General features: G+C 45.7%; 1 protein-coding gene across 4 annotated transcripts; it reads right to left on the minus strand.

The window, feature by feature from the left end:
* Positions 1-1,595: 1,595 nt before the first annotated feature.
* On the minus strand, positions 1,596-25,086 carry MCM4 (minichromosome maintenance complex component 4). 4 transcript variants are annotated; one of them, XM_075584480.1, is made up of 17 exons: positions 24,929-25,086; positions 20,351-20,427; positions 19,693-19,857; positions 19,335-19,498; positions 19,148-19,252; positions 18,307-18,402; positions 17,403-17,498; positions 16,407-16,545; positions 16,075-16,295; positions 15,487-15,607; positions 14,581-14,840; positions 12,415-12,780; positions 11,229-11,356; positions 5,433-5,640; positions 4,743-4,971; positions 3,558-3,691; positions 1,596-2,315 (listed from the first exon to the last, which is right to left on the minus strand). In XM_075584480.1, the coding sequence occupies exons 2-17, from the start codon at positions 20,418-20,420 to the stop codon at positions 2,223-2,225; spliced, it is 2,595 nt and encodes an 864-aa protein (XP_075440595.1). In that variant the 5' UTR covers positions 20,421-20,427; positions 24,929-25,086; the 3' UTR covers positions 1,596-2,222. The 4 variants fall into 4 exon arrangements, with proteins under 4 accessions (XP_075440595.1, XP_075440593.1, XP_075440600.1 ...); XM_075584478.1 differs by lacking the exon at positions 24,929-25,086 and adding an exon at positions 24,661-24,855; XM_075584485.1 differs by lacking the exon at positions 24,929-25,086 and adding an exon at positions 24,595-24,855.
* Between the last annotated feature and the right edge of the window lie 863 nt (positions 25,087-25,949).

The following is a 25,949-nucleotide window of genomic DNA, read 5'->3' on the forward strand; positions in this document are numbered from 1 at the left end:
TTGCACATACACTTACTTTTAAAGAGATTTTTGTACAGTCTGCACTATGTCCGTGTTTATTTTATTCATTTAAGGTCTCCAGCACTTACTATTCCACTTACCTGTCTGACGGTCCAACGGGCTGCCACTCAAAAAGAAACCTTTATGGGAACATTGCTCACTCTACACTTGTGAGTATTTAGCACACTGCACCTTGATATTCATTTTTATATCAATCACAATACTGCACCATCAGGGAATTTTCTTCTGTTTTACATGATTTTGCGCTTCCCGATGATCTTCACCCCTGCACTGTCCACGGGATCGAGAGAACGACCCCACACTGGGTTAAGCAGCATCCTTTCATGTTTGTACTGTATTAAGTATCACAATTTATCACATTTGTTTATATAATTTTTGAGCGCCACTTTTTGATATATTTGTTTTTCACTGGAGCAATTTAGCCCTGCCCGATGACATCATATGTGTACTACTACAATTGCTTTCAACTGTGTTCACTATATAATTATCTGTACAGATTAAAAAGGCGTTTAGAGACTGTTGAGCATGTTGTAAAGTAGACTAGCAGAGACCACAAATAATTGTGTACCTACCCCCTCCCTCAACCTACCTGGTCCTCTCCCTGCACATACCCATAGGTGATAACCTTGATTTAATTATTACATCTACACAGGGATTACCCAACAATAACACCACTTTATTCCATGATACCCATACACAAAATGTATGTACCCAAGAGGGATAATGTTATTCCCCGTGCCACCTTCCGTACTACATATCCCTGAAAAAGTGGTGAAGTACTGCTGCATCTATAAAAACAAAAATGGCAAGAGCCAATGTCACTTTATAGCACAGCCTCTTATCCCACGTGAGTGAAAGCTCAGAGAGACAGGCACCATGGGGCAAAGAGAAACAACGGCAGCCAGATACAGACAATGAGAGAAAGCAAGCAAGAGTATAAAAATGTAAATACATTTAATCATGTGAATCTAACTAGATCTCATATTTATCCCTGGTCGATTCCCTGCTGGATGCGGGCCTACCAAATGATCTTCCACGTACTGCAGTTGCAAGAGTCTTCTCGATGCTGTCCAAACAAATTGAGTGCATATTATATTAAATAATACCACTTGTAACAACATTCAAATTTCAGACAAGTCTGCAACCCTGCTTTCCCCATTATCTTTTAGCATACAATGCTTCCACTGCAGCCAGGGATTCTGGGTAATGACATGCAAATGAGCACTTCTATATTGTATAAAAGAGTGATCCCCAACTTGGAGACAATGTCAGTCCCATTAATTTAAATGGAGCTGAACTTTATCCAGCAATAGGAAGTGGATAGTTAACAGGGGTTCTTAATGGGGGTCTTTCAGTTAACAAAAAATGGAAGCCAAAAGTTAACCACATCAATAGGAAGCTGACCAAGTTCCGCAATCACTCGCCAGGAATATGCACTACAACTCTTTCCCCCTGAACGAGGAACGTGCAGGGTAAGAAATTTAAAAATATCTAGCTTCTGAATCAGTGTCTCCCAGGATAAACACTTGTCTGCTGTTAATAAACATAACATACACCATTTCAATTCACACCCCTTCTGTAAATATTTTCATTTTATTGCATGTGATAGGTGCAGTTTACAACCATTTCATACCGTTGGCCAAGCTCAATGGGAAGAATCAAACGATTTACCAAAATGTGGCACACACAGGAACAGAAATGAAACTATTGACATTACACTTGTGCAGGGACTTCTAGACGTCATGAAATGTGCACAAAGAAAATATTTCTATCAGCACTTTGCATGGTAGCCTAAAACAGTTACATATAAAGACGTTTGGCAAAGCGCTTTATTGAAATTCTGCATAATCAGTGATAACTGCTTTATTTTTATCTTCTTCACAACTTGTTAACATTGTAAAGAGAACGGCACATGTTGCCTTCACTAGCTAATAGCAGTAAATACTACTTCCTAGGCCGCCGACAGAATTTCTAGGGTTCAGGGCTGAAATCTTGAATTGGGCCACAGGCTGTTGAGTAGAGAGGGGGAGGTGCTGGCAGCCTCTTGATCACAGGGATGCGGTGGTATCAATTAGGAGCGTGGGGTGGTTATGGGCCCAGGTGGCCAATCATAGAAGTTGGGCTAAACTTCTGGTCAGAGCATTGTTCTGGCTTCTCCCACATCAAAAGCCACAATTACTGCTGGAAAGAGTGTGTTCTTGTTACAGCAGCCTAACAGTCTTTCCAGTCACTGTCAGGTAGTCTTCATCTGCAAGGGCGTGCAGAGCTTCATCAAACATGTCTTTTGTAATAGCCTAGACGGAATACAAATATACCAATTACAAACTAGCAGTTCACATGGCAGAATGCATGTTAATTTCTATAATATGTATTAGTTATATCAACATTTATATAGCATCCTTATCCAGGGCGCTGTACATTTGTTAGTACAGACACAAGCTAAGATTTTTGGCGCCTGAGGCACAGGGATATAATGTGACTTGCCCAATGTCACAAGGTGAACTAAATAGTGAATAAATATTTACAGTGAAGCATGTCTATGTACTGTCCCGGCCAGCTTTATTCTAAAGCTTGCCGGGAGCATAGCAGGTTAACCGCGGGGCTTTTCTCCGCTTAAAACGGAGTTTCCAGCGCGGCGGCCGCTTCAATAGATAAGCGCAAATGGCGCTTATTATTGAAAGCGCCCGAGGCGCGGGAAAACCGGCCGAAGATAGCCGTGCGCCGCTGTTCTTAAACTGCGGAGGCAGCCGCATTAGTTTTAAGCTGGCCGGGACAGTATCCATCCTCAGTATAGTGCAGGTTGTCATTTCGAGGCTACACAGTCTAGCACTAGCACTATGTGTCATCTTTATCCCGCACCTACTGGGCTCTACATAGGCAGAGTGCTCTTTCAACCCAACCTTCTAGCCCATCTCCTGTTGGAGTTCACACACATTTGTGATAATTAACCACTCTATAAGGTTTACCCTTTCTTGGTTCAGGCACAGCGTTTTTATTTTTGAGTATGCTTCACTGCAAATATTTATTCACTATTTAGTTCATGGTCTAATTACTGACATTATTTTAACTTTTGTATTAAAAGTTAATTTTCATATTGTTATCATTTATCTCACACTATAAATCGAGTGCAATATACAGAGACTTCCCCTTTTGCAACTATTCTTTCTACTTACTCTGTCAGTGCACCTTTTATCCAATTACTGAGCAAGGACATTCTAGTTATTAAGGTTTTCCCAATGCCACAAGGAGCTGAATTGATCTGGAATTGAACCAGGCTCCCCTGATTCAAACGCAGTGTCATTGTTTTTAAGAGTCTGTGTCTTTACTCGCAGAGCCGCTCCTTCCCCTATCATGTGTACATTTCAAAACAAGGCCATATAAAATAATGACAGGCACGAATTAGTCAGACACACATGCACAATATTGATATTGTTTGCTAATGTCCCGGGTAATTACTAGACAGGATTTACTTCACTGCTGGACAGAATTACCCCAGGAAAATATTTACATCGGTTTAATCCTCGCAGGCAACTTACCGCATCCGACTGTCCACGGAGATCCTCAAACAGCAGCTGATATTTTAATGCTGGCGTTTTACCCTTGGACTGAATGAGCCTCTTCAAAGCTTGAGCCAATTCCTCTTTACGTTTACGAGCGGTCGCACTCATTCCTAAAAACATAAAGGCCGTGATTTGATGAGAATTTAAGTGCAAAAAACACCACGTTTTAAAGGGAAAAAGGGAAATGGCACATTTATTAGCATATAAAAATGTTGCATTACGGACTATTCATCATAGTAGCATCGAACAAGCCTTCATTGCAAATACAATTTACAATGTTTACAAGCATCATTTCTACCCAACTGACCCACTTATTGACCAGATATTCAGTTGGGCATCACACCTGTCATTATACTGCTCTATTGTTTGCAGAGACGAAGCAGCACGATCAATAAAACGTTTCATATTTATGCTTAACCAGGTTTGCTTTGCACTGAGCGGACATGTATTTATTTTGTATTGGAGCACATCTAACTACAGTAACCAGGATTCGAGACAACCCAAGTTATGAACTAGACCGCACATTAACCTTGCAATGTAAATTATTAACTCTCTTGTTACAGAGGCCTACAATGCAAGCAGCAATCCCCACCACCCTCACCCCTAGGAATCTAAGCCAGGGGCTCCTCCGGTGCTGCACCACTTCTTTAGCTCCAGTTTCAGAGATTGATTTTTTTTTTGTGCCAGCGTTTTCCATGTAAAATCAAATATGGGCAGTAGCCTTGTCCAATAGGAAGCCGCGACTTCACCTTCCAATGTCACGGCTTCCTATTGGTCTGCAGGATCCAGGCTCATTCTGGTTGCCACTTGGTTTTCCGAAAAGGAAATCAAAAACACTGGCACGCAAACAGGCAACATATCTTCGGAACCAGGATGTCCTCAGAGCTCAAAACAAAGAGCATGGTTCAGCTCCTACAGTTATATCCCAAGCTCCTATTCTGTAATAAAAGACTATGGAGGATTGCTGCTTTAACTTTTAGCATTTACACATGCATTCTGGAGAAAATTCCCTTTTTTCAGGGGCCTTCCTTTGAGAATTTTGCGCTTTACTTTGTAACCGCTGCCAGAATTGTATAGAAAACAAATCCTCAGAAAGTGGAAAGATGTGGGATGAAACACTGGCAGATAAGAACAGGCAGCACAACAGGAACGGTTTCTCACCTGTAGTCAGAATGGAGATATCTACTATGCCAGTTCTCGGGTCGGTGGCAGACTGTTTCAAAGCCTCACGGTGAAGGCGTTTGGCCTCTTCTACATCAATGGTTTCAACTTTGCTGGAAAAGCGCACTTTAGCATAAGCTTCTGACAAGCGGATCAGAGACTCCAGCTGCCTGGGGTAGGCAGAAACCATACCGCGACCACTGCCGATTTTCCGCATGTCTACGTAAGCCTACAAAAATGTAATAAGGAGAAAAAAAAAAAATTACCTTTCAGTTAATTATAAAAAAAAGAGCAATCCAAGCCATTTAAAAAAAAAAAAAAAAAAAAAACGGTTTTAAGCAGGGGATATCTGGAGCTGAACCCCATTAAATTTCAACTCAAGACCACCTGCTTCCGGAGATACCTCCAAAAGGGAGTTTCTGTATCTCTCCGCAGTTTAAAGTTCCATCTGCTCACCTACAGGAAGCTGCACCGGGGATCCATGGGATCGCTGCTGACCGGGCAGGCGAGCCTCAGCGCGGAGGAGCGCGGGCTGAGGCTCTATGGTTCACACGGAGCTCAAATTAATGTTTCTTCTGTTTTTTTTTTTAATACAATTGCCGCCGCTTTAAAATGTAAGCTACATGGAAAATTGGGTGTAATCTTGATTAAGCGCCCTCTGGGGGAGATGCAAAGACAATCTATATGTACCTCAATAAGAGCCTGGCTCGCTTCCTCACTAAGCCTGGGGTTGACGTAGCTGCGAGCATATGCTATATAGTCCTTTAATAATGCCATGTCCATGTGCTCTTCTTCCATCTGCTCCTCACTCTGATAGTACAAGGCCACCAGATGGTGAGCCAGGCGGCGGTCATAGGTTTCATCTTGAGGGTCCAGCATCAAGAAAATAAGATCAAATCTAAAAAAAAAACAACAAATAAAAAAATAGATCCACCGATTTCTTTTTTCCCCCCCCATACATGTAAAAAGACTGATCAATAGAGAGAAAGGTTCAGGATTACATTTCTGTGCAGTAGCAAAAAGCATTACGCTTACTTGGGGGGGATGGAGGGGGGGAATCCTGAAACTATCAACACCTTGCTTTTCTAAGAAAAAATACTGCATTACATTACTGGAAGGTCATGTAAGCCTGTATTAAAAAGAAATTGCAGTGATACCATCATTTTTGGGGAGCAGGCCCAAGCACTCTATATTAAATTTACCGATAGAGGTTACTCCAAAGTGATTCTTGATACTTCATTAAATAGAACGAAGGGGGTGAACAGGCAAAAACTCCTTACCCAACGCAAACGGGAAGGTGAGATTAGCAAATCTGAAATGAGTATTGATATAGCAGATGTAAATGTGGGGGCCGCAGCCTGCCCCATCTCAACCGGGGACAGTCAGGTCAACAAGAATGAAGTGTGTGTTCCGTTTATTACCAATTGTAACCCCCAAGGAAGCCAAATAATATCTATAATTAACAAACATTGGGGGAGTACGGACTAATGACCCCATATTGGGTTCTATTATTACAAAAATAAAAAAAAGTAATTTTTCGGAAGTCATGTAATTTCAAAAACATTCAGTACTGGCACCCGGTGATATCTTTGTACCAACAAATAGGGCCCCCAATTTAACGTGGCTGCCTGAAAAAACGATGGGAAATTTTGCGTGCGGTAGGTGCTTAGCGTACAGATTACTACATTCTGATAGAAAGTACCTGACAAACAGAGGCCTTAAAAAACCCCATGAGATAAAACACTGCATCATTTGTACCACAACGTATGTAGTATACGATTTAGTGTCCATGCGGCCTCTCTTATATAGGACGCACCAAGAGACAGCTTAGGAGAAGGATACTGGAGCATGCGTGGAACATTAGGCTGGGGCCATGGTACTTGCAGACCGTGTGGCGGTGTCCGCACGCTGAGCAAACATACTGCTTTAAGGCAGTGTTCGCGTCCATGCGGCGTGTTCGCGTCCATGCGGCGTGTTCGCGTCCATGCGGCGTATCCGCACGTTGCGTGAGAAATCAGTTAAACTGAGGGCGAACCAGCTCCGCGACGTCACTGGCACGCCCCCAGACGGCTCGTGCACCGTGGCCAAAAAACGCACTTGCTTGAAACTTCTAAACTGAAGATACTATATGGGTCAATGTCTGACTGCCCGGTCGGTCCTGGTGTTCTGTTAGCATGTTCTAGTGTTCAATCCCCCTGTGCTCTTCTTTTATTCTACTCCATTTCTCTGGAACTTTGGAGTTAGATATACTTTTGTAATTTAGAGTATATTTAATGTGATATCTACGTTTAATTCAGCATATCACTCTAGCATATTATCCAACATATAATGTTTTATAACTGTATTCATGTTGATTATGCACACACCTGTATCCATTTTAATATCAACCAATCAGCTAATCTAATGGCTGATATAAGGCATCTTGGGAGCATGACACTCCATTCCCTGAAGAAGTGACCTGGCGTCACGAAACGCGTTGGCGTTTGGTTTTTGGGTTCTGTGATACATATCACTAGGTACTCTTGCTCACTTGAGCTCCTCCTGGACTACTAAATAATAGCGTACGGGCTCATCTTTGGTACGTTGTCTCTAACCACAGAGACAGACGCTGAGAACCTTGCTGTCTGCTCTCATGCTGCTGGGTCTGTGATCAGCTAAAGGTTGTGACGTATCTGGTGTCACTCCGAAATTCAGCCAACCAGCGAGAGATTCCCCTCCCCCAAGCGGAGAACTGCCCTGAAGTGGCGCAAGGCAGACTTATGCGAGTACGTGCTGCTAGTGAGGCGATCCATACACCCACAGGGCAGACTGTTCTACGGCCGGTGAACCCTCCCTGGACTTGGCCACCCTTCAGGAACAGAGCTGTGGAGGTAAACACCAGTAACTTCTGAAGTAGGACCGGAGCCTTTCGGAGAGGATGACCATCCATCTCCCGGAGATTCCGTGCAGCAGATGTGGGACCGTCTCCTTCAAGGTGGTTTTTATACCTACATGCCTATTTTAATTTAATTTCTTGTACGTGCATCTCTCACGGTTTTTATGAATACAATTTATTTTAAATACTACACTATAAGGGTCTTGCACTTTCTTTTCTTTTTGTTTATCTAGATGGTGTTGTCCTGACATCTACCTATCCGATACAGCAGCAGACCCTGTTTTCCTAAAGGGAAGTTTTTCAATGTTGTCTAGTGGTGTTTGAATTGTTTACCATCACATGCACACTTTTATATTGTACTGTTTGTGACTTTGAAATAGAGTCATTTTTGGTTACTATACCATTTATACAATATATAGTCTAGTGTTTTGGTCTTTAAATGATCATTGTCACACACACACTTTTGGTCGTAAGCCTGTATGTACACATACTTGTTAAAGAATGGAGGCAAACTATCTAGCAAACTGCTATACTGTATATTGTAGTGTTTGCACCAACCAAAAAAGGTACAGAACCCCAACTTGTCCAAATGAACCATTGCACTGATTTTTCCATCCATAGAATTCAGCGACAGATGTTAGAAGAGACATTTGCAGAAAATAAATAAAAATGCCTAGGACAGGAGCATGGCAATAAAAACCTATAGATCAAATAGATTAAACGGTTCTACAGTTCTACATCTACAGTTAATTTCTACTTAATTACTGTTGCTCTCATAGGGTGATCATGCAGATTTGACGATCCATAATCACGGATTAGACGTCAGTTACAACAAAAAAACAGAATACTTTCATGTAACATTTAATTATGAATACCAATGGTGGCGGCAACAGGGGCTGTGCCTTTGGTGAATATATTTTGTGATCAAGCACAATTCCATCTTAACCTCCTCATTCTAGATCTACAACATATTGATATTTCCCTCATGTTGTTATCTTTCATTGTGACACGCACAAAAAGTTTCTATGTTTAAAACAGCTTAAGTACTCAACCCTCACCCCGCAATGATCTGTACTTGTAAGTGGGCTTAATTATTTTTTTTTTATGCCATGTCTATAAAGAACGGTTCATATTAAAAAGTATGAATACAAATGGAGTTTTATTTTAAAACACCTTTGAGAATACGGTCTGGCAAAGTATAATCTTCCTTTATTTTTTGGATATTAATCATTGATCTCAGACAGCCAAACTACAATCTAATAATATTGGGGTCTGAATATGAATTTCTGAGTGGCATTTTCATTCTTCTCTTCTGCTTTCAATATTGTTGATCACTCTTCTCCTTCTCATGGTATCTTAAACAAGGTGAATCCTGGTTCACCCCAACCTCTCCCACTTGTTTCTGTCTCTTTTGCTAACATGATCATCCCCTGCTGATCTGCCTGTTAGTGTCCCTCCGGGCTCTGGTCTGGGACTCTCTCCCTTAACTCTACAAACTTACTTGGTGACCTCATCGACTCCTTTTTCTTTACGTATCACCTCTATGCAGATCTTTCCACAGCAAACATCACACTTGCAATGTAGTGTCAAACCTGGTTGGCTCCTGGCTATATCCTGGTGGATGTTGCTTTGCTGCCTACTTAATGTCTAAAACTAAGCTGCTTAGATATCCTTCTAAACCTGGCCCAATATTCCTATTCTTCATCACCGTAAACCACGCATGGAAATGTTGCCCCTGGCGCCTGTGTTGCGACGAAGCACTGATTGGCGGTGGCTGACCGGTCAACTACCAGCCCGATCCTGCTTTACTAGCACCACATGAAAGCAGCATCGGGGCACAAGGAGACCAGTCGCGGAGATGACGGACTGTGACGCAATTATGCCAGTGTCAGGGTAGGGGTGTCGGTGAGTAGCAGTGACACACACACTGACGTACAGAGCAAGCATGAGGGTTGGGGGGGGGGGAGGGCGCAGGAACAGCTGAGACATTACTACTAAGGCCTCGTCTGGGGTGAGAGCGCGCTCGAGCGCCGTGAAGTCAGGCACTCATGTTGCCCGGGCGACTCCTGGTCAGCCAGTTGTGCACGCAGGGGGGCTTGCCCGTGACGTCATGTGAGCGGTTAGCTCTCATTGGCTGAACAACGCATGTGACCAGGGCAAGCACGACAAATAGAAAATAATTGGACGCAGCCTAAGACGTCAAACTAGCTCGTAACTTTGTCCTTTGCAATCTGTCCCAAATGCTGCTGCTCGAGTAATTGCACTTTCTCCCAGTCTCTGCTCATGTTCTCCTTAAAGCTCTTTCCTGGCTTTCCATTACGTTTCAGATCACCTACAAAGTTCTCCTCCTTTCCTTCAAAGTTCTCCACTTGTCAGCTCCCTACATCAGCTATGATATCTCGCTATGCCACTGCGAGTCTCCTGCGCTCTACCCATAACTGTCTCCTGCGCTCTACCCATAACTGTCTCCTGCGCTCTACCCATAACTGTCTCCTGCGCTCTACCCATAACTGTCTCCTGCGCTCTACCCATAACTGTCTCCTTTCAACCCCTCACACACTTTCCCAGCTAGCTCAAACTCCTACACCCACCACATCATGAATATATATTTGTCAAAAAAAAAAAAAAAAAAGAGTGCTACTGGGCGTGGGCCCCCGACACCCTCCACTGTTCTCTCTGTACTGCCCCTTACCTGTGCAACTCCTTCACACTCCATATGACAGCCGTCTAGACTTTTAATCAAATAAGAACACACACATTCTTAATTAAGAATGTTAATAGCCTAGACTCATGGCTAATGCCCTGCAGCCAGTCACACTTGCCATTGTGGCCATCTACAGCACTTAGTCACTCAACCGACGTCTCTAGCAGTCTCCTAACATATCACTTAGTGTGTACGTTTCTTGGGCTGGGATTCTCGTTCCTATGCTCCGATGTTATGTTTGATGTACTTGCACTACAATAACCTGTATTGTCGCTTTTGTAAAGCACTGCGTACATTGTTGTCACTGGATAAATGTGCATACTTGACTACAATATATGTTGGCAAAATAGACTGCAACATTATGGCATTGGTTTATTTAAGAAAGAATTAGGTGCACTCACTGGATATATATGTAACTGTCTCGGGTGCACAGAGATCATCCCCACTGGGGAGACCTATAATACAGGACACATCCTCCTAAAACAAGGAGGGACCGGCACTCCAGAGGTCTTCATAGAAAAAAAAAAAAGATCTGTGAGGATTAAAGTTATTTTCTTTGTATGAAGATCTCTGGGTGCCGGTCCCTTCTTGATTTAGGAGGATATGTCCTATTGATTTATTTAATGCATTAGCTGTCTGAGATGCTTGAAATGCATAGAGTAATGCCTTATGAACCTCTGCAACAGAAAGAATATGCTCTTTTCTCCAAACGCTATTGTAGATCACAAAGTTTTACAGTTTTTACAAAGGCAGCTGTGCAACATTAACAAAAGTACAAAAATGACTGCTTTTTAAAAAAAGCAAGCAAATCATTGCCATCAGATCTAGCGATCATTATCGGTCGGTCCCTGCATGAATGATGTCACCAAAGTGCAGCAAAAAAAAAAAAAAAAAAAAACAACAATACCTGGACAAGAGTGTATGTGGAAGCTGGATGTTCTCTATAGTAGTTTTTTTCGGGTTCCACTGCGACTCCACTGGGTTTGCTGCAGCCAAGACAGACGTGCGCGCATTCAGCTGACAGATAATCCCCGCCTACAAAACAGAACACACGGTCAGACAATGCCATTGGCTGCACTAGGTAACCTCAAAAGAATTAGTGGTTTCAATGCCGCAAATACTTTGTATCCCATATTGTACGGCCTGCAACGCTGTTGAAGCACTATAAATGCTAAAGCTTTTTTCAAGCGTAGTTAGACCAGTGTTACTAAACCATTCATCCCCCAAGGAAACCCTATTTATTTGATCCAATTTTAAAGAGCCGTCAGTTGAATTATAGTTTATTAACGTACCTATAAAACCCACTAAATAGTAATGGTTAATAAAATATTTTTACATTTCCAAATATTACATATACCATTGTATTTACAGTATTAACATTTGTGTTCCGAACACATTCAAATATAAATATCATGCAAAATGATGAACTTTATAAAAACATGTAATGTATTTGTACTAATCAAATGCTTAGTTTTCACAATCTTTACCCAATTGATTTTGCATAGAACAGTTTGTTTTATTTTGTATCTATTGATTGACAATTCACACATTTCCCCTTGGAAGTGGTGAAAATTATGTTGCGAAACAGCTACATTTGAAAAAGGATAATTATCGGTTACTTTGTATGGGGAGCAATTAAAAAAATTGACCATTTCCACTTATAGGGTAATTATTTTATGTAATTTACATGATTTTCTTTCAATTCTACATGGATCTTCCCTATGACAATATGGCTCTAAGCTCCATCCTTGAAGCAGGCCTGAAAAAGAAGACGTTACCAGTGTATATGTCCATACACCATTACAGAATGTATGTTAATTATACACCGTTACAGAATGTTAATTAGCAATCGGATTCATTCAAGCTAGAACTGTAGGGTTACTATACAGTAGCCTGACATGTTAACGGTGTCATTCCACTTACAGTGCAGACAAACACCATAGAAGTTGTTTTTTTTACCTATACAATTGCAATGCCAAACAAATAATGTTCATAATGCAGCAAAATACTGTCATATTTAATCAAACGTTTCACTTTCAGGAGTAAAGCAAGCAATGATTGCTTGCATTTAGCTTCTCAAACAGCAGCATTACCTTAGCGATGGAGAGAGTCTGCTGTTCCATGACTTCATGCAGCACAGACCTGGTGCTCTCACTCATTTTGTCAAACTCATCGATGCAGCAAATGCCGTTGTCACTAAGAACCAATGCGCCCGTTTGCAGGACCAGCTGCCTAGTTTCTGGGTCCTTCATCACGTAGGCGGTTAAACCCACAGCACTGGATCCCTTCCCAGAGGTGTACTGGCCTCTGGGCACCAGGTTATAAACGTACTGAAGGAGCTGGGATTTACTGGTGCCTGGATCTCCGCAAAGAAGGATGTTTACTTCAGCACGGAAATTGCCTCTTCCAGTATGACTGAAATCCTTGCGTGTACCGCCAAACAGCTGAAGCAGAATACCCTGCAAAAGTAATCGCAGTCATTTGTATCTGTGTGAAGATTGACTTAGAACGCGTGTGCTCGCACACACCTGTTTTAGCTATTTGCACGTTATATAGTTATACTAACTGTGTCTGTGTGCGTCTCTCTGTGTGTGCACGTGCGAGTCTCACTGCGTGCGTCTCTGTGTGTGTGTGAGCGCGCGCGCGTGTGAGAGTGCTTGCCTGCGTGCACCTCTGCCTGCGCTGGTGCGCGCGTCCCTGCCTCTCGGACGTCCTTGACCCCCCCCCCCACATACACTGGATATTAAATGCAAACTAAAACAAAATTTATGGCAACATTTTCTTAAATAAATCCAGCATGACCCCTGCCACTCATCTGAAGTAGTTATGCAAGAATGTAAATGGGACCTGTTTCTTTTATGAAACCATTAATAACACACTTTGTGAAACAGATAATTTGTTAATGTGCATTAGCCATTTTTGTAACTATAGAATTACTGGGAAACATGGTAACATCTACAGTCCTGCACCCCATCATTTTGCCATTTTCAGTGCCGGGGAAATGCCGCATCCAGAGATGATTGTGGTAGTTGCCGTTGCAGGGCTCCCTTTGGGGGAAACAATATGACGGTTCAAATCTTGCAGGATTCGCGGCCCAAAAGAAAAGACAGAACTTCATCAGCTGTGTTTTCCTCTTGGCCATACTGGATTGTCCATGAGGAGCACCGACACGGAAAAGTGTAATTATAATGGGGAATCAGGGGGTGTCCCCCCCCTGGCAGCACCCCACATAGCAGTGACCCGGCGACTCCCCAGCCCAGCAGCAGCCGCCCGGTCACTGCGATAGGGTTCCTTAAACATATATATGGTTGACAAATCACCACAAAATCTACTCGCCACCTAGTACCAAACGTGTGCTGCTTGGGCCAATATTTACTCGCCCGGGGGTTAAATCCACTCGCCGCAAAAAGTGACACTGTGTGCTCATTTGCATGTCATTTCCCAGAATCCCTTGCTGCAGTGGAAGTGCTGTATGCTGGGTGATAATGGGGAAAGGCGGGGTTGCAGAGCTGCCTAAGACATGCAGATGAGCATACAGTTATATTTGCATATTTGCTTTCCTGTGGAGGGTTTTTGTCACTTTTTTTACTCACCATAACTTAACTCAGTATTATGGTTTAGCTTATCCCATAGCCTCTCTTGCATTCCCAGTAAAATCAACCCCACACTGATGAGACCCATCAAGGTCGAAACAGCTGTCTGTGGGTGGTTTTCTGGGTATGCACCTTAACCCTGGCTGTGCTCAAAGCTGTGACCATGCAGCAAGCTTAAGCCTATAGGGAACCATGTTAAAAATGGTTATTGAGGCAAAAAGTCACACTGTGTGCTCATTTGCATGTCATTTCCCAGAATCCCTTGCTGCAGTGGAACTGCTGTATGCTGGGTGATGATGGGGAAAGGCGGGGTTGCAGACCTGCCTAAGACATGCAGATGAGCATACAGCTATATTTGTATATATATATATGTATATATATATATATATATATATATATATATATATGTATATAGATATATATATCTCAAACAATCCGTCTGCACTGAGTTTGGCCACATTTTTCAGAGCTTTGGAAAACTGCCTGCATATTCAGCTTTGAAAAACAGAATGGAAATAAACTGCTGCATTGTCAGGACCACTGAACTAGAAATCTTTCTAAAGACTTCACGGTAAAAACGATTGTTTCTGATCAGAAGGTCACTACATCACAACGAGTCCGCTCTGCGCATTCATAATGCAGCCCGGCCTTCGCAAGGAGCCTCACCTTTTTGATGTCTTCATGCTCATAAATACTTGGTGCAAGAGCAGCAGCGAGCCGCTCGTAAATGTCTGGCTTGGAAGCCAAATCCTTTAGCATCTCCACCCGCTCTTCAGTAAACCTCTTCTGCTCCGTCTCCTCATCGATGCCGTGCAGGCGCTTTGCATCTGTCTTGCGGTAATGAATTACGTCAATGTGAGTCTTATAAACTGACTTCACGTTGCTAGCCCGGGGGTTCACCCGAATGGGGACTGCTCTGTAAATCCCTGAGGGAGACCAGGAGAAGGGGACATTTAAACCTGAACACGAACGAGAAACATGCAAACACTTCAACTCCTTGCACTGGTTTTGTAGTTAAAACATAATAAATGAACAAAAAGAACCGTTTTTATTTTTGGACCCAAAAACAGGACTAATCTGCTTCTAGGGAGATTACATTGGTGTGCAATCTTACTTGACCCAATACCTTTTTCCTCTTTGGGAACTGCCACTTCCATACAGACTGATTAATATTAGCACCGTTCCGCGGTCAGAGTTGATCCGCCGACACCCGTGAGCCCTCTTTCCTGAGGCATTCTGTGGCATGTAGTATTCCTTTTTCCTTAACTATTCAGGACTCCATTCCTTCTTTTGGGGATCCTAACTTAAAGGGTACTGTCCCCATCTACAACACAATAAACAGGGGGGGGCTGGTCTATGCTATTACTTTATAACCATACTTAACTACTCTCCCCAAGGCTCCTCTCTGCTTGACCTCCAGGAACCTAACCTTCTAAAATAGTCCCTCCTCAAATGTCTTTTAAAAATCATGTTGCTGCCAATGAGAGGCTATGGTTAAGGATATGTTCTACAAATCCTATCTAATTAACAGAATAATATGTACTATTTCCTGCTGGTGCATCATTACAGTACCTGTCACATTCACTCTGTCTCCAGGCTGCACCTTGTCCACCAGGTCATTGTGACCATACAGAACAATCGTATGAGGTGTCTGACCTGCTGGCATATCTTCAGGAGACTCCTGTAGTTTGATCTAATCGAAATAGAATATAAACATTTAGTATATAAAACATGGGTGTTGCACGGTACTTTGCCATCACTAAAATATTGTACCCAAAGTTATTGTCACAAGCCTCATACACACACACTACAGCAACTTAGATATCAGAGGACACAGCAATAAGAACTTTTACTAGGTAAACATTAAAAACACAAGGGTACCACCTAGAGGAACTAGTGTACACCTCTGAGTTTCGTAAAGCAAGTGAAAATCCTTCAAACCCATCTATAAATAGCTGTCCACCCGTATATCGGAAAGATATAGATACACACACACCAAGTCAAAAGCTAAACAAAAGCATGGTGGGTAAAATGTATGGCAATGTATGCAGTACACAGTGTCTTGTAACACAATGCAGGTCCAACCAGTAGCACCGGGGTTGTATAATGACACATATTGTGACGGAAACACAAGAAAAGAAAAGCACGTGGAAGACTTACCATTTGCTTGTCAGAAAACATGGAGCGGTTGTGTATCAGGGCCATGCTGTGTGTGGTGTTACAGTGCTTGCAGACCGACGGCTCCGCAATGCGGCCACGGTCAATTTCCACTCGAGTAGAGAAGGAGCACACCTGGCACCTAAAGAACGCCTCCTGCATCTCGGGGATGATTTGAGACGTTCTGATGACCATGCCTCCAATTGTTATCAGCTGATCAATATCTGAGAAGAAAAGGTGGCATCATTAATAATGGCTTAAACCATTTATAAAAGCACTAAGCTTTCACAGGCAGCACTTCTATAAGTATGTAGGACAATATATGCTTATGTTACCTTCAGGGTTCAAACTCCTCATATTCCTGGTCTTTAATGCATTATATGGTCTGACTTGGATCTGGTGCTCCAGGATAGAGTCAGGGTAACGTTCAAAGAAGGTCTCATTAGCAGCCATATCAAAGGTTGGGATAACTTCCTGCAAAATACACAACTTGAATACTTTACGTTTGTCCAATCCTAGTACGCACTTTAAATGTGTTCAGCACTCAAGTGGCTCATATCAATGTACAATGCTCCAGATATAGATATATATTTATCTGAATATGCACAAATTACTAGTTAAACTACTAGCTGGTTAAAAAAAAAAAAAAAGTGTGTGCTGAGCACGCGCATTTTAAGTGAAACTTCTTTGTCTTTGGGCACGGCGATATTTTTTATTAAAATTCAAAACACAATGTCAGTGGGAAAATGCAAAGACGTTTGACTTAGAATGCGCGTGCTCGCACACACCCCTCTGTTTTAGCTATTTGCACTTTATATAGTTATACTAACTGTGTCTGCGTGCGCGCCTGCCCCTCTGCGCGCGCCCCTGCCCCTCTGTGTGTGTGTCTCTGTCTCCCAAGTACTGAGTCCGGTCGAGACTGCACGTGCGCCAGACTCCGCCTGCCACTGCGCATCAGAATCCGGCCGCCACTGCGCATGTGCGGCAGACCCGGCAGTGTTTTTAACTTCTGTGCGGCCTGAAATTGTAGATTTGTGCGCATGCGCAATGGTCACACGTCCATTAAGAGCGCAACATCACCCGCGTTACGGATTTTTGTAACAAGGTAAGGATTTTTTCCCATGAAAACCCTGTAGGCGCCAGCAAAGAAGTTTCACTTCAGAAATACGTATATGTTGATTATACTGGTACTATAGTACCTACCCATGAACAGAAAATGCTCAGTACTGCACAAAGCAGTCTTTCTGCCGTGTGTATGCTGTGCACTCCAATTGAACGTGATAAATAGTGATAATATTCATAAAACGAATTAGCACAACAAATTGTCTTACCTGAGGGTAGCAGACAAGTTGCCTGTACAGATCTTGGTCAAAGGTTCTCAGATGGTCACAGTTAACATTCAGGAATGGGTCCCCTACCATGTTGATCTAAAAAAATGGACAAGATCAGTACAGGACATTGTAAAAACGAAACATACCTTTGTTTTATTAAGCTAAGGCCTTGGCCATGTTTGGCGCTTGCTCGCTCTCGCTTGCTGCCGCTCGCTCTACCAGGAGCTTTTTGCTGTCCTTACAGAGGAGACAGCAAGCGCTTGGGAGGCGGGTATCACTGTGTGTGTGTGTCACTGGGGAACCTGTGTGTGTGTGTGTGTATATTATATAATATTTTAAAAATTAAAAAAAAAGACATGTTCTGATAATCAATTATTTATTAACATTGTGCAACTTTGATAAATATATTCACACACGCACACACGCACACACACACACACACACACACACACACAAAGGCACACACATGCATACACACACATACACATGCGCACACACACACACACACACACACACACACGCACATACACAAAGGCACATACACGCACACACATGCATACATACACACGCACACACACACGAGACATGGATCGGGGCAGAAGGGGGACAGACCGTCAGGGGGCGGGCGCGTCACTGGCCGGGGGCAGGCCAGTGACGTCACAGAGCTGGTTCGCCCTCATTGGGCGAACCGCTCACATGACCGGCCTGTCTCGCCGGCAAGCAGGGGAATTTTAAATTCCCCCAAGACCTGCGCTTCCGCAAGCGCGCGGAAGCGCAGGTGAGCCCCTACTAAAGCCGCTCTAATTGCGGCTGTAGGGGCTCAGTGCTGAGCGGGAGCGCGCCTCAGCGCGCTTCCGCCAGCAAGCAGGTAACATGTCCGGGGCCTAAGAGTGTACTGCTCTACCTCTTCAAGTCGCTGCATGTATATAGGCTCATTCAAGTCCAAGCCCATATTGTCATCTTCTTTGGCCAGGGTGTCAATGAAGCGCTGGATAAATCGCTACATGGAGAAACGATACAGATTGACAGTATTAAACACTGGGCACTTACACATTATTAAAAACAGCTAAACAATCAGGTATTGTATTACATAAGGATATGACGTAGGCAGACTGCAAATGGGTAACAACTACTTTTTATACACATTAATGTGAGTTTATTCCTCTTTTAATAACTTATCAAGCGTTATCACTGCACTTTTTCTATCCATCAGGACTGTACATCCCATCAAGTCAGATTATTTGTGCAGCGCTGTAATTTGCTTTCTAGCAAAAAGGAATTCAAGTACTTTTCAACCCATCACAAACAGTGTTCTGGTAGTTATTTTGTTTCATCAGTTATCTGCACGCCTTGGAAAGATCATTCCAGGTGTAACACTTTAAACATCAGGGCTCTTGTGCTACTGTAGATGTAAAACATTTACTGCTACCACATGTTTATTGCAAGCTGCAGACCGTGATATAGGGCGCAGGAGTCCGACCGCACGTTATTTGGGGAGGGAGTGGCTCAGTGAGTAAAAGACACTGAGCGGCACTGAGTTTGAAGCAGGGGAGCCTGGTTCAATTCCCGGTGTTGGCTCCTTGTGACCTTGGGCAAGTCACTTTATCTCCCTGTGCCTCAGGCACCAATAACATAGATTGTAAGCTCTACGGGGCAGGGACCTGTGCCTGCAAAATGTCTCTGTAAAAGCGCTACGTAAATCTAGCAGCGCTATACAAAAACATGTTTTTATTATTATTATTTACCTGAAATTTCTCTTTGCATGTGGCGACATTGACATCAGTCCCCCAAATCACAAGCTTCTGCCCCAGTGACTGCTCGCTTGTTACCAGCTCTTCAGCAGCAGCAGGCTGCAGGAGACACAAGACCAGTTTAGAGGTGTGCAATGGTCCACAAAAATGTACAAGGATGCAAGATGCCAGCCGTACCCACCTGGTCTGAATGTAAATCCACCTGCCTGGCTTTGTGGGCCGACCCCAGATCAGGTCTCTGCCTGGCCGGAGTTCCCCGTATGCCACTCCTCGGGGTGCCCTCCACTCTTGAACTTGGGGTACCATATGTCAGGGGAGAGCTCAGGTCAAGCTCACTGGGAAGAGCTGGGTAAAGAAGCCGATAATTAGACGAACTCCGACCAACATGTAAATAGGATATTGAAGGCAATTTAAATGAGCTACTATATAAATACATGCAACCAACTACATAGAATTGAGCAGATTTAAAATAGAAGTCCAAACACCACAGGTTAGAAGATTTTGGAAATCCCGAGTAAAGAGATGCTCGTTCAGTTTACCCGAGTGGCGTGATGGTGCCGGGCTGGAGAACAGTGACTCCTGCAGACTGGGACTCCGCAGGTCAGCGGCAGGTGAGGTTGGCATGGCCGGCAGCTCTCCAATGGAGGTGGAATCATCCGTGCGACGCTTCTGCGATGGAGGAGACTGCACATCATCGCTGCGAGCTGCAAGAGAACCGCTTCACTTCAAATTCACCGTCTCCAAAACCACTAATATCTGTAGTGATTTTGTTTCATTACCATACAATGGGTTTGATATATCTCATACATCAGCAATATTTAATTAATCTAGTTTAGTCTGTCAAATCTCAAACTGTTCAATAAAGTCAGCCCAAATGGCAAATCACCACGAGTGAAATTAAAATAACTGCCATAGTAGAACCCAACAAGATATTATTTAACCAATGTATCAATTGGTACCCAAACAGTACCACAGCCCAAAGAATTGGTTAATATTGCCCAGTCGGACGGATGACAGACTAGTGGACGTCTTTATCATGGACATTGCGATTTGCTTCAAGCTGCACCTGTAAAGCAAAAACAACATTGCACCAACCAGAATAAGCAATCACACAGAAGGATGTCTATCATAGGAATATGTGAAAGCAAGATGGGAATAGAAGAAAATAGCTCAGAAACAAGCAGTCGCATTACTTACGAGTCGGAGGATTGCTACTTCTCCCACGTTTGCTGCTTCTGCGGCCTGGGGTTGACATTGGCGATGACATGATGATGCTGTTACAAACAAACATTCGGACACATCAGCAGCTGAACACATCAGAAGACTTAATCCAGGAACTTTGCTACCTCTCTTCAGTATAAACCCATAAAATAAGCGCAAGGTCTGCAGTGAAAGCATATGGCTTAAAATCAGACTGAAAACATCTGATGGCAAAAGATTCAGTCACGAGTCGCTTTAAATATTTATTACCCGTCACTTTGCAGGGGGTCGCCGTGACTATTACCTGTCGCTTTGCAGGGGGTCGCCGTGACTATTACCCGTCGCTTTGCAGGGGGTCGCCGTGACAATTTCCCGTCGCTTTGCAGGGGGTCGCCGTGAATATTACCTGTCGCTTTGCAGGGGGTCGCTGTGACTATTACCCGTCACTTTGCAGGGGGTCGCTGTGACTATTACCCGTCGCTTTGCAGGGGGTCGCCGTGAATATTATCCGTCGCTTTGCAGGGGGTCGCCGTGAATATTATCCGTCGCTTTGCAGGGGGTCGCAGTGACTATTACCTGGCGCTTTGCAGGGGATCGCCGTGACTATTACCCGTCGCTTTGCAGGGGGTCACTGTGACTATTACCCGTCACTTTGCTGGCGGTGGCCGTGAATATTACCGTCGCTTTGCAGGGGGTCGCTGTGAATATTACTCGTCACTCTGCAGGGGGTCGCTGTGAATATTACCGTCGCATTGCAGGGGGTCGCCGTGACTATTACCCGTCGCTTTGCAGGGGGTCGCCGTGACTATTACCTGTCGCTTTGCAGGGGGTCGCCGTGACTATTACCTGTCGCTTTGCAGGGGGTCGCCGTAAATATTACCGTCGCTTTGCAGGGGGTCGCTGTGACTATTACCCGTCGCTTTGCAGGGGGTCGCCGTGACTATTACCCGTCGCTTTGCAGGGGGTCGCCGTAAATATTACCGTCGCTTTGCAGGGGGTCGCTGTGACTATTACCCGTCGCTTTGCAGGGGGTCGCAGTGACTATTACCTGTCGCTTTGCAGGGGGTCGCCGTGAATATTACCGTCGCTTTGCAGGGGGTCGCAGTGAATATTACCGTCGCTTTGCAGGGGGTCGCAGTGAATATTACCGTCGCTTTGCAGGGGGTCGCCGTGAATATTACCGTCGCTTTGCAGGGGGTCGCCGTGAATATTACCGTCGCTTTGCAGGGGGTCGCAGTGAATATTACCGTCGCTTTGCAGGGGGTCGCAGTGAATATTACCGTCGCTTTGCAGGGGGTCGCCGTGAATATTACCGTCGCTTTGCAGGGGGTCGCCGTGAATATTACCGTCGCTTTGCAGGGGGTCGCCGTGACTATTACCTGTCGCTTTGCAGGGGGTCGCAGTGACTATTACCCGTCGCTTTGCAGGGGGTCGCCGTGACTATTACCCGTCACTTTGCAGGGGGTCGCCGTGACTATTACCCGTCACTTTGCACGGGGTCGCTGTGACTATTACCCGTCGCTTTGCAGGGGGTCGCCGTGAATATTATCCGTCGCTTTGCAGGGGGTCGCCGTGAATATTATCCGTCGCTTTGCAGGGGGTCGCAGTGACTATTACCCGTCACTTTGCAGGGGGTCGCCGTGACTATTACCTGTCGCTTTGCAGGGGGTCGCCGTGACTATTACCTGTCGCTTTGCAGGGGGTCGCAGTGACTATTACCTGTCGCTTTGCAGGGGGTCGCCGTGAATATTATCCGTCGCTTTGCAGGGGGTCGCAGTGACTATTACCCGTCGCTTTGCAGGGGGTCGCAGTGACTATTACCCGTCGCTTTGCAGGGGGATCGCCGTGACTATTACCTGTCACTTTGCAGGGGGTCGCTGTGACTATTACCCGTCGCTTTGCAGGGGGTCGCCGTGAATATTATCCGTCGCTTTGCAGGGGGTCGCAGTGACTATTACCCGTCGCTTTGCAGGGGGTCGCAGTGACTATTACCTGGCGCTTTGCAGGGGATCGCCGTGACTATTACCCGTCGCTTTGCAGGGGGTCACTGTGACTATTACCCGTCACTTTGCTGGCGGTGGCCGTGAATATTACCGTCACTTTGCTGGCGGTGGCCGTGAATATTACCGTCGCTTTGCAGGGGGTCGCTGTGAATATTACTCGTCACTCTGCAGGGGGTCGCCGTGAATATTACCGTCGCTTTGCAGGGGGTCGCCGTGACTATTACCCGTCGCTTTGCAGGGGGTCGCCGTGACTATTACCTGTCGCTTTGCAGGGGGTCGCAGTGACTATTACCTGTCGCTTTGCAGGGGGTCGCCGTGACTATTACCGTCGCTTTGCAGGGGGTCGCCGTAAATATTACCGTCGCTTTGCAGGGGGTCGCTGTGACTATTACCCGTCGCTTTGCAGGGGGTCGCCGTGACTATTACCTGTCGCTTTGCAGGGGGTCGCAGTGACTATTACCCGTCGCTTTGCAGGGGGTCGCCGTGACTATTACCCGTCGCTTTGCAGGGGGTCGCCGTGACTATTACCCGTCGCTTTGCAGGGGGTCGCCGTGAATATTACCGTCGCTTTGCAGGGGGTCGCCGTGACTATTACCCGTCGCTTTGCAGGGGGTCGCCGTGACTATTACCCGTCGCTTTGCAGGGGGTCGCCGTGAATATTACCGTCGCTTTGCAGGGGGTCGCCGTGAATATTACCGTCGCTTTGCAGGGGGTCGCAGTGAATATTACCGTCGCTTTGCAGGGGGTCGCCGTGAATATTACCGTCGCTTTGCAGGGGGTCGCCGTGAATATTACCGTCGCTTTGCAGGGGGTCGCCGTGAATATTACCGTCGCTTTGCAGGGGGTCGCCGTGAATATTACCGTCGCTTTGCAGGGGGTCGCCGTGACTATTACCTGTCGCTTTGCAGGGGGTCGCAGTGACTATTACCCGTCGCTTTGCAGGGGGTCGCCGTGACTATTACCTGTCGCTTTGCAGGGGGTCGCAGTGAATATTACCCGTCACTTTGCAGGGGGTCGCCGTGACTATTACCTGTCGCTTTGCAGGGGGTCGCAGTGACTATTACCCGTCGCTTTGCAGGGGGTCGCAGTGACTATTACCCGTCACTTTGCAGGGGGTCGCCGTGACTATTACCTGTCGCTTTGCAGGGGGTCGCAGTGACTATTACTCGTCGCTTTGCAGGAGGTGGCTGTGAATATTACTGTCGCTTTGCAGGGGGTCGCCGTGACTATTACCCGTCGCTTTGCAGGGGGTCGCTGTGAATATTACCCGTCGCTTTGCAGGGGGTCGCCGTGACTATTACCCGGCGCTTTGCAGGGGGTCGCCATGACTATTACCCGTCACTTTGCAGGGGGTCGCCGTGACTATTACCCGGCGCTTTGCAGGGGGTCGCCGTGACTATTACCCGTCGCTTTGCAGGGGGTCGCCGTGACTATTACCCGTCGCTTTGCAGGGGGTCGCAGTGACTATTACCCGTCGCTTTGCAGGGGGTCGCCGTGACTATTACCCGTCGCTTTGCAGGGGGTCGCCGTGACTATTACCCGTCGCTTTGCAGGGGGTCGCCGTGACTATTACCCGTCGCTTTGCGGGGGATCGCCGTGACTATTACCCGTCACTTTGCAGGGGGTCGCCGTGACTATTACCCGTCGCTTTGCAGGGGGTCGCCGTGACTATTACCCGTCGCTTTGCAGGGGGTCGCCGTGACTATTACCCGTCGCTTTGCGGGGGATCGCCGTGACTATTACCCGTCGCTTTGCAGGGGGATCGCCGTGACTATTACCCGCCGCTTTACATGGGATCGCTGTGACTATTACCCGTCGCTTCGCAGGGGGTCGCCGTGACTATTACCCGTCGCTTTGCAGGGGGTCGCTGTGAATATTACCCGTCGCTTTGCAGGGGGTCGCCGTGAATATTACCCGTCGCTTTGCAGGGGGTCATTGTGACTATTACCGTCGCTAAATGATGTTATCCCCTCTAGCAGCGAGGTAGTTGTACTGTAGATAAAATCTTCGCCTCAACATATTAAACATCTAGTTACTCAGCCAAAATTATGGCAGTACAACAATGCTGTATTTCTTTATTTTATTTAAAAATGTTAGCCAAATGTAAAATTCCGTTTAAGTGCAGCCGAGAGAGGTAGAGACCGTTACTATTTATTAAGACAGTGTTTACTAATAGCGTAAAACCTATTGTTATAGAGACTTTATGTTCATAAATATCTGGAGGGCAAGCACACTTACTAACTGAGCTCAAATTACCGGGAATGATCTGTATACAAACATAGATACACAGCACGTATGTATAACCTTTTGACAAACGTAATCATAACGTATACACATATTTGCATAAAACTAGACACAACAAGAACACATCAGCTAGAAGTGATTAAGTTCTCAGCGATACAAGGAGAACACTATGTTCACATTGCTCATGTGCGGCCTGCACGGTGTTGCTCTGCATATCTCAGTGCGAGGAGCCGCTCTGGTCACTCACAGGTTAACAATAACCGCTTGTGCGACCGCTGCTTTTTATACCATCTCGTGCCACAGCGCGAGCCCACCCTCCGGTACTCACCTGCCCGCGCGCGAGGGGAGAACCGACCACGCGACCTTTTTTTTTTTTTCTTGTTATAATTGAAAGGTGGAAAGCTTGAGATCGCTCCGGCTACTCCGTCTCCCGCCAACACAATTCCGCGCGAATCTCAGGATCACGTGACACTCGGATTTCGCGGTTTTTTTTGTGTGTGCGCACCTACCAAGTAGGACAAGGGGTGTTTCAAAGTGCAGCGATGGGCGCACATACTGTGCGGCGGCTCTGGAGTGAAGTACATGGGTCACACATACCACACCACATCAAACAAACAATACACTTGAGACGCATTTATTAAATAAAAGACCATAGGGTTGAAGAATGTCTTTATTATGAGAATAAACCCCAACGAATGTCACAACATGGTTCATCCTATGCTTTCCGCTGTGCGGATATCACTAGTCAGATACGCATTTCTGTTATTGAACAGCACGAATAACTGGTAAATGTTTAATAAAACGGTGTGTAAATATCAGTGCCCCGGCACATAGCCCCCTTATCTCTCTCTCCCCCCCCCTTCCCCGGCACTCGTTGGTTTAACCCGCTATGGAGCCATTACATTTCCCGCCGGAACCCCTCCTCCTGCGGTTGGTACCATGTATGCAAATAACCGCCAACGACAACAAACGTAAAAAGACGAATGGAAAAAACAAACCACTATATAAGTCAGTTACAAAATAAAAGTAAAACCGGTTTGCCCATTGACCCCCCCGCACATGAGCTGGTCTCATCCAAACCCTTTCAAGGTCTGGGGACGCAGCGCCGTGTGGATGGAGTTATCGGCCCCGCCCACCTCCACGTGTGAGCTGAGTGAGGCCGCGCCCCCCCGCCCCCCTCTCGCCGCGCCCCCCCGCCCCCCTCTCGCCGCGCCCCCCCGCCCCCCTCTCGCCGCGCCCCCCCGCCCCCCTCTCGCCGCGTCCCCCCGCCCCCCTCTCGCCGCGCCCCCCCGCCCCCCTCTCGCCGCGCCCCCCTCTCGCCGTGTCCCCCCGCCCCCCTCTCGCCGCGC

Source organism: Ascaphus truei, chromosome 2, assembly GCF_040206685.1.
Source record: "Ascaphus truei isolate aAscTru1 chromosome 2, aAscTru1.hap1, whole genome shotgun sequence".
Classification (NCBI taxonomy): Eukaryota; Metazoa; Chordata; class Amphibia; order Anura; family Ascaphidae; genus Ascaphus; species Ascaphus truei.

What these genes read in the sequence shown, in the direction of transcription:
- MCM4 (XM_075584478.1), bottom strand. Translation starts at nt 24,701, where the DNA reads ATGCAAATATGTGTATACGTTATGATTACGTTTGTCAAAAG. An exon ending in AAGTAGCAATCCTCCGACTC is followed by an intron (nt 19,858 to 20,350) that starts GTAAGTAATGCG and finishes GTTCTCTTGCAG; the next exon opens with CTCGCAGCGATGATGTGCAG. An exon ending in ACATGCAGCGACTTGAAGAG is followed by an intron (nt 17,499 to 18,306) that starts GTAGAGCAGTAC and finishes CCATTTTTTTAG; the next exon opens with ATCAACATGGTAGGGGACCC.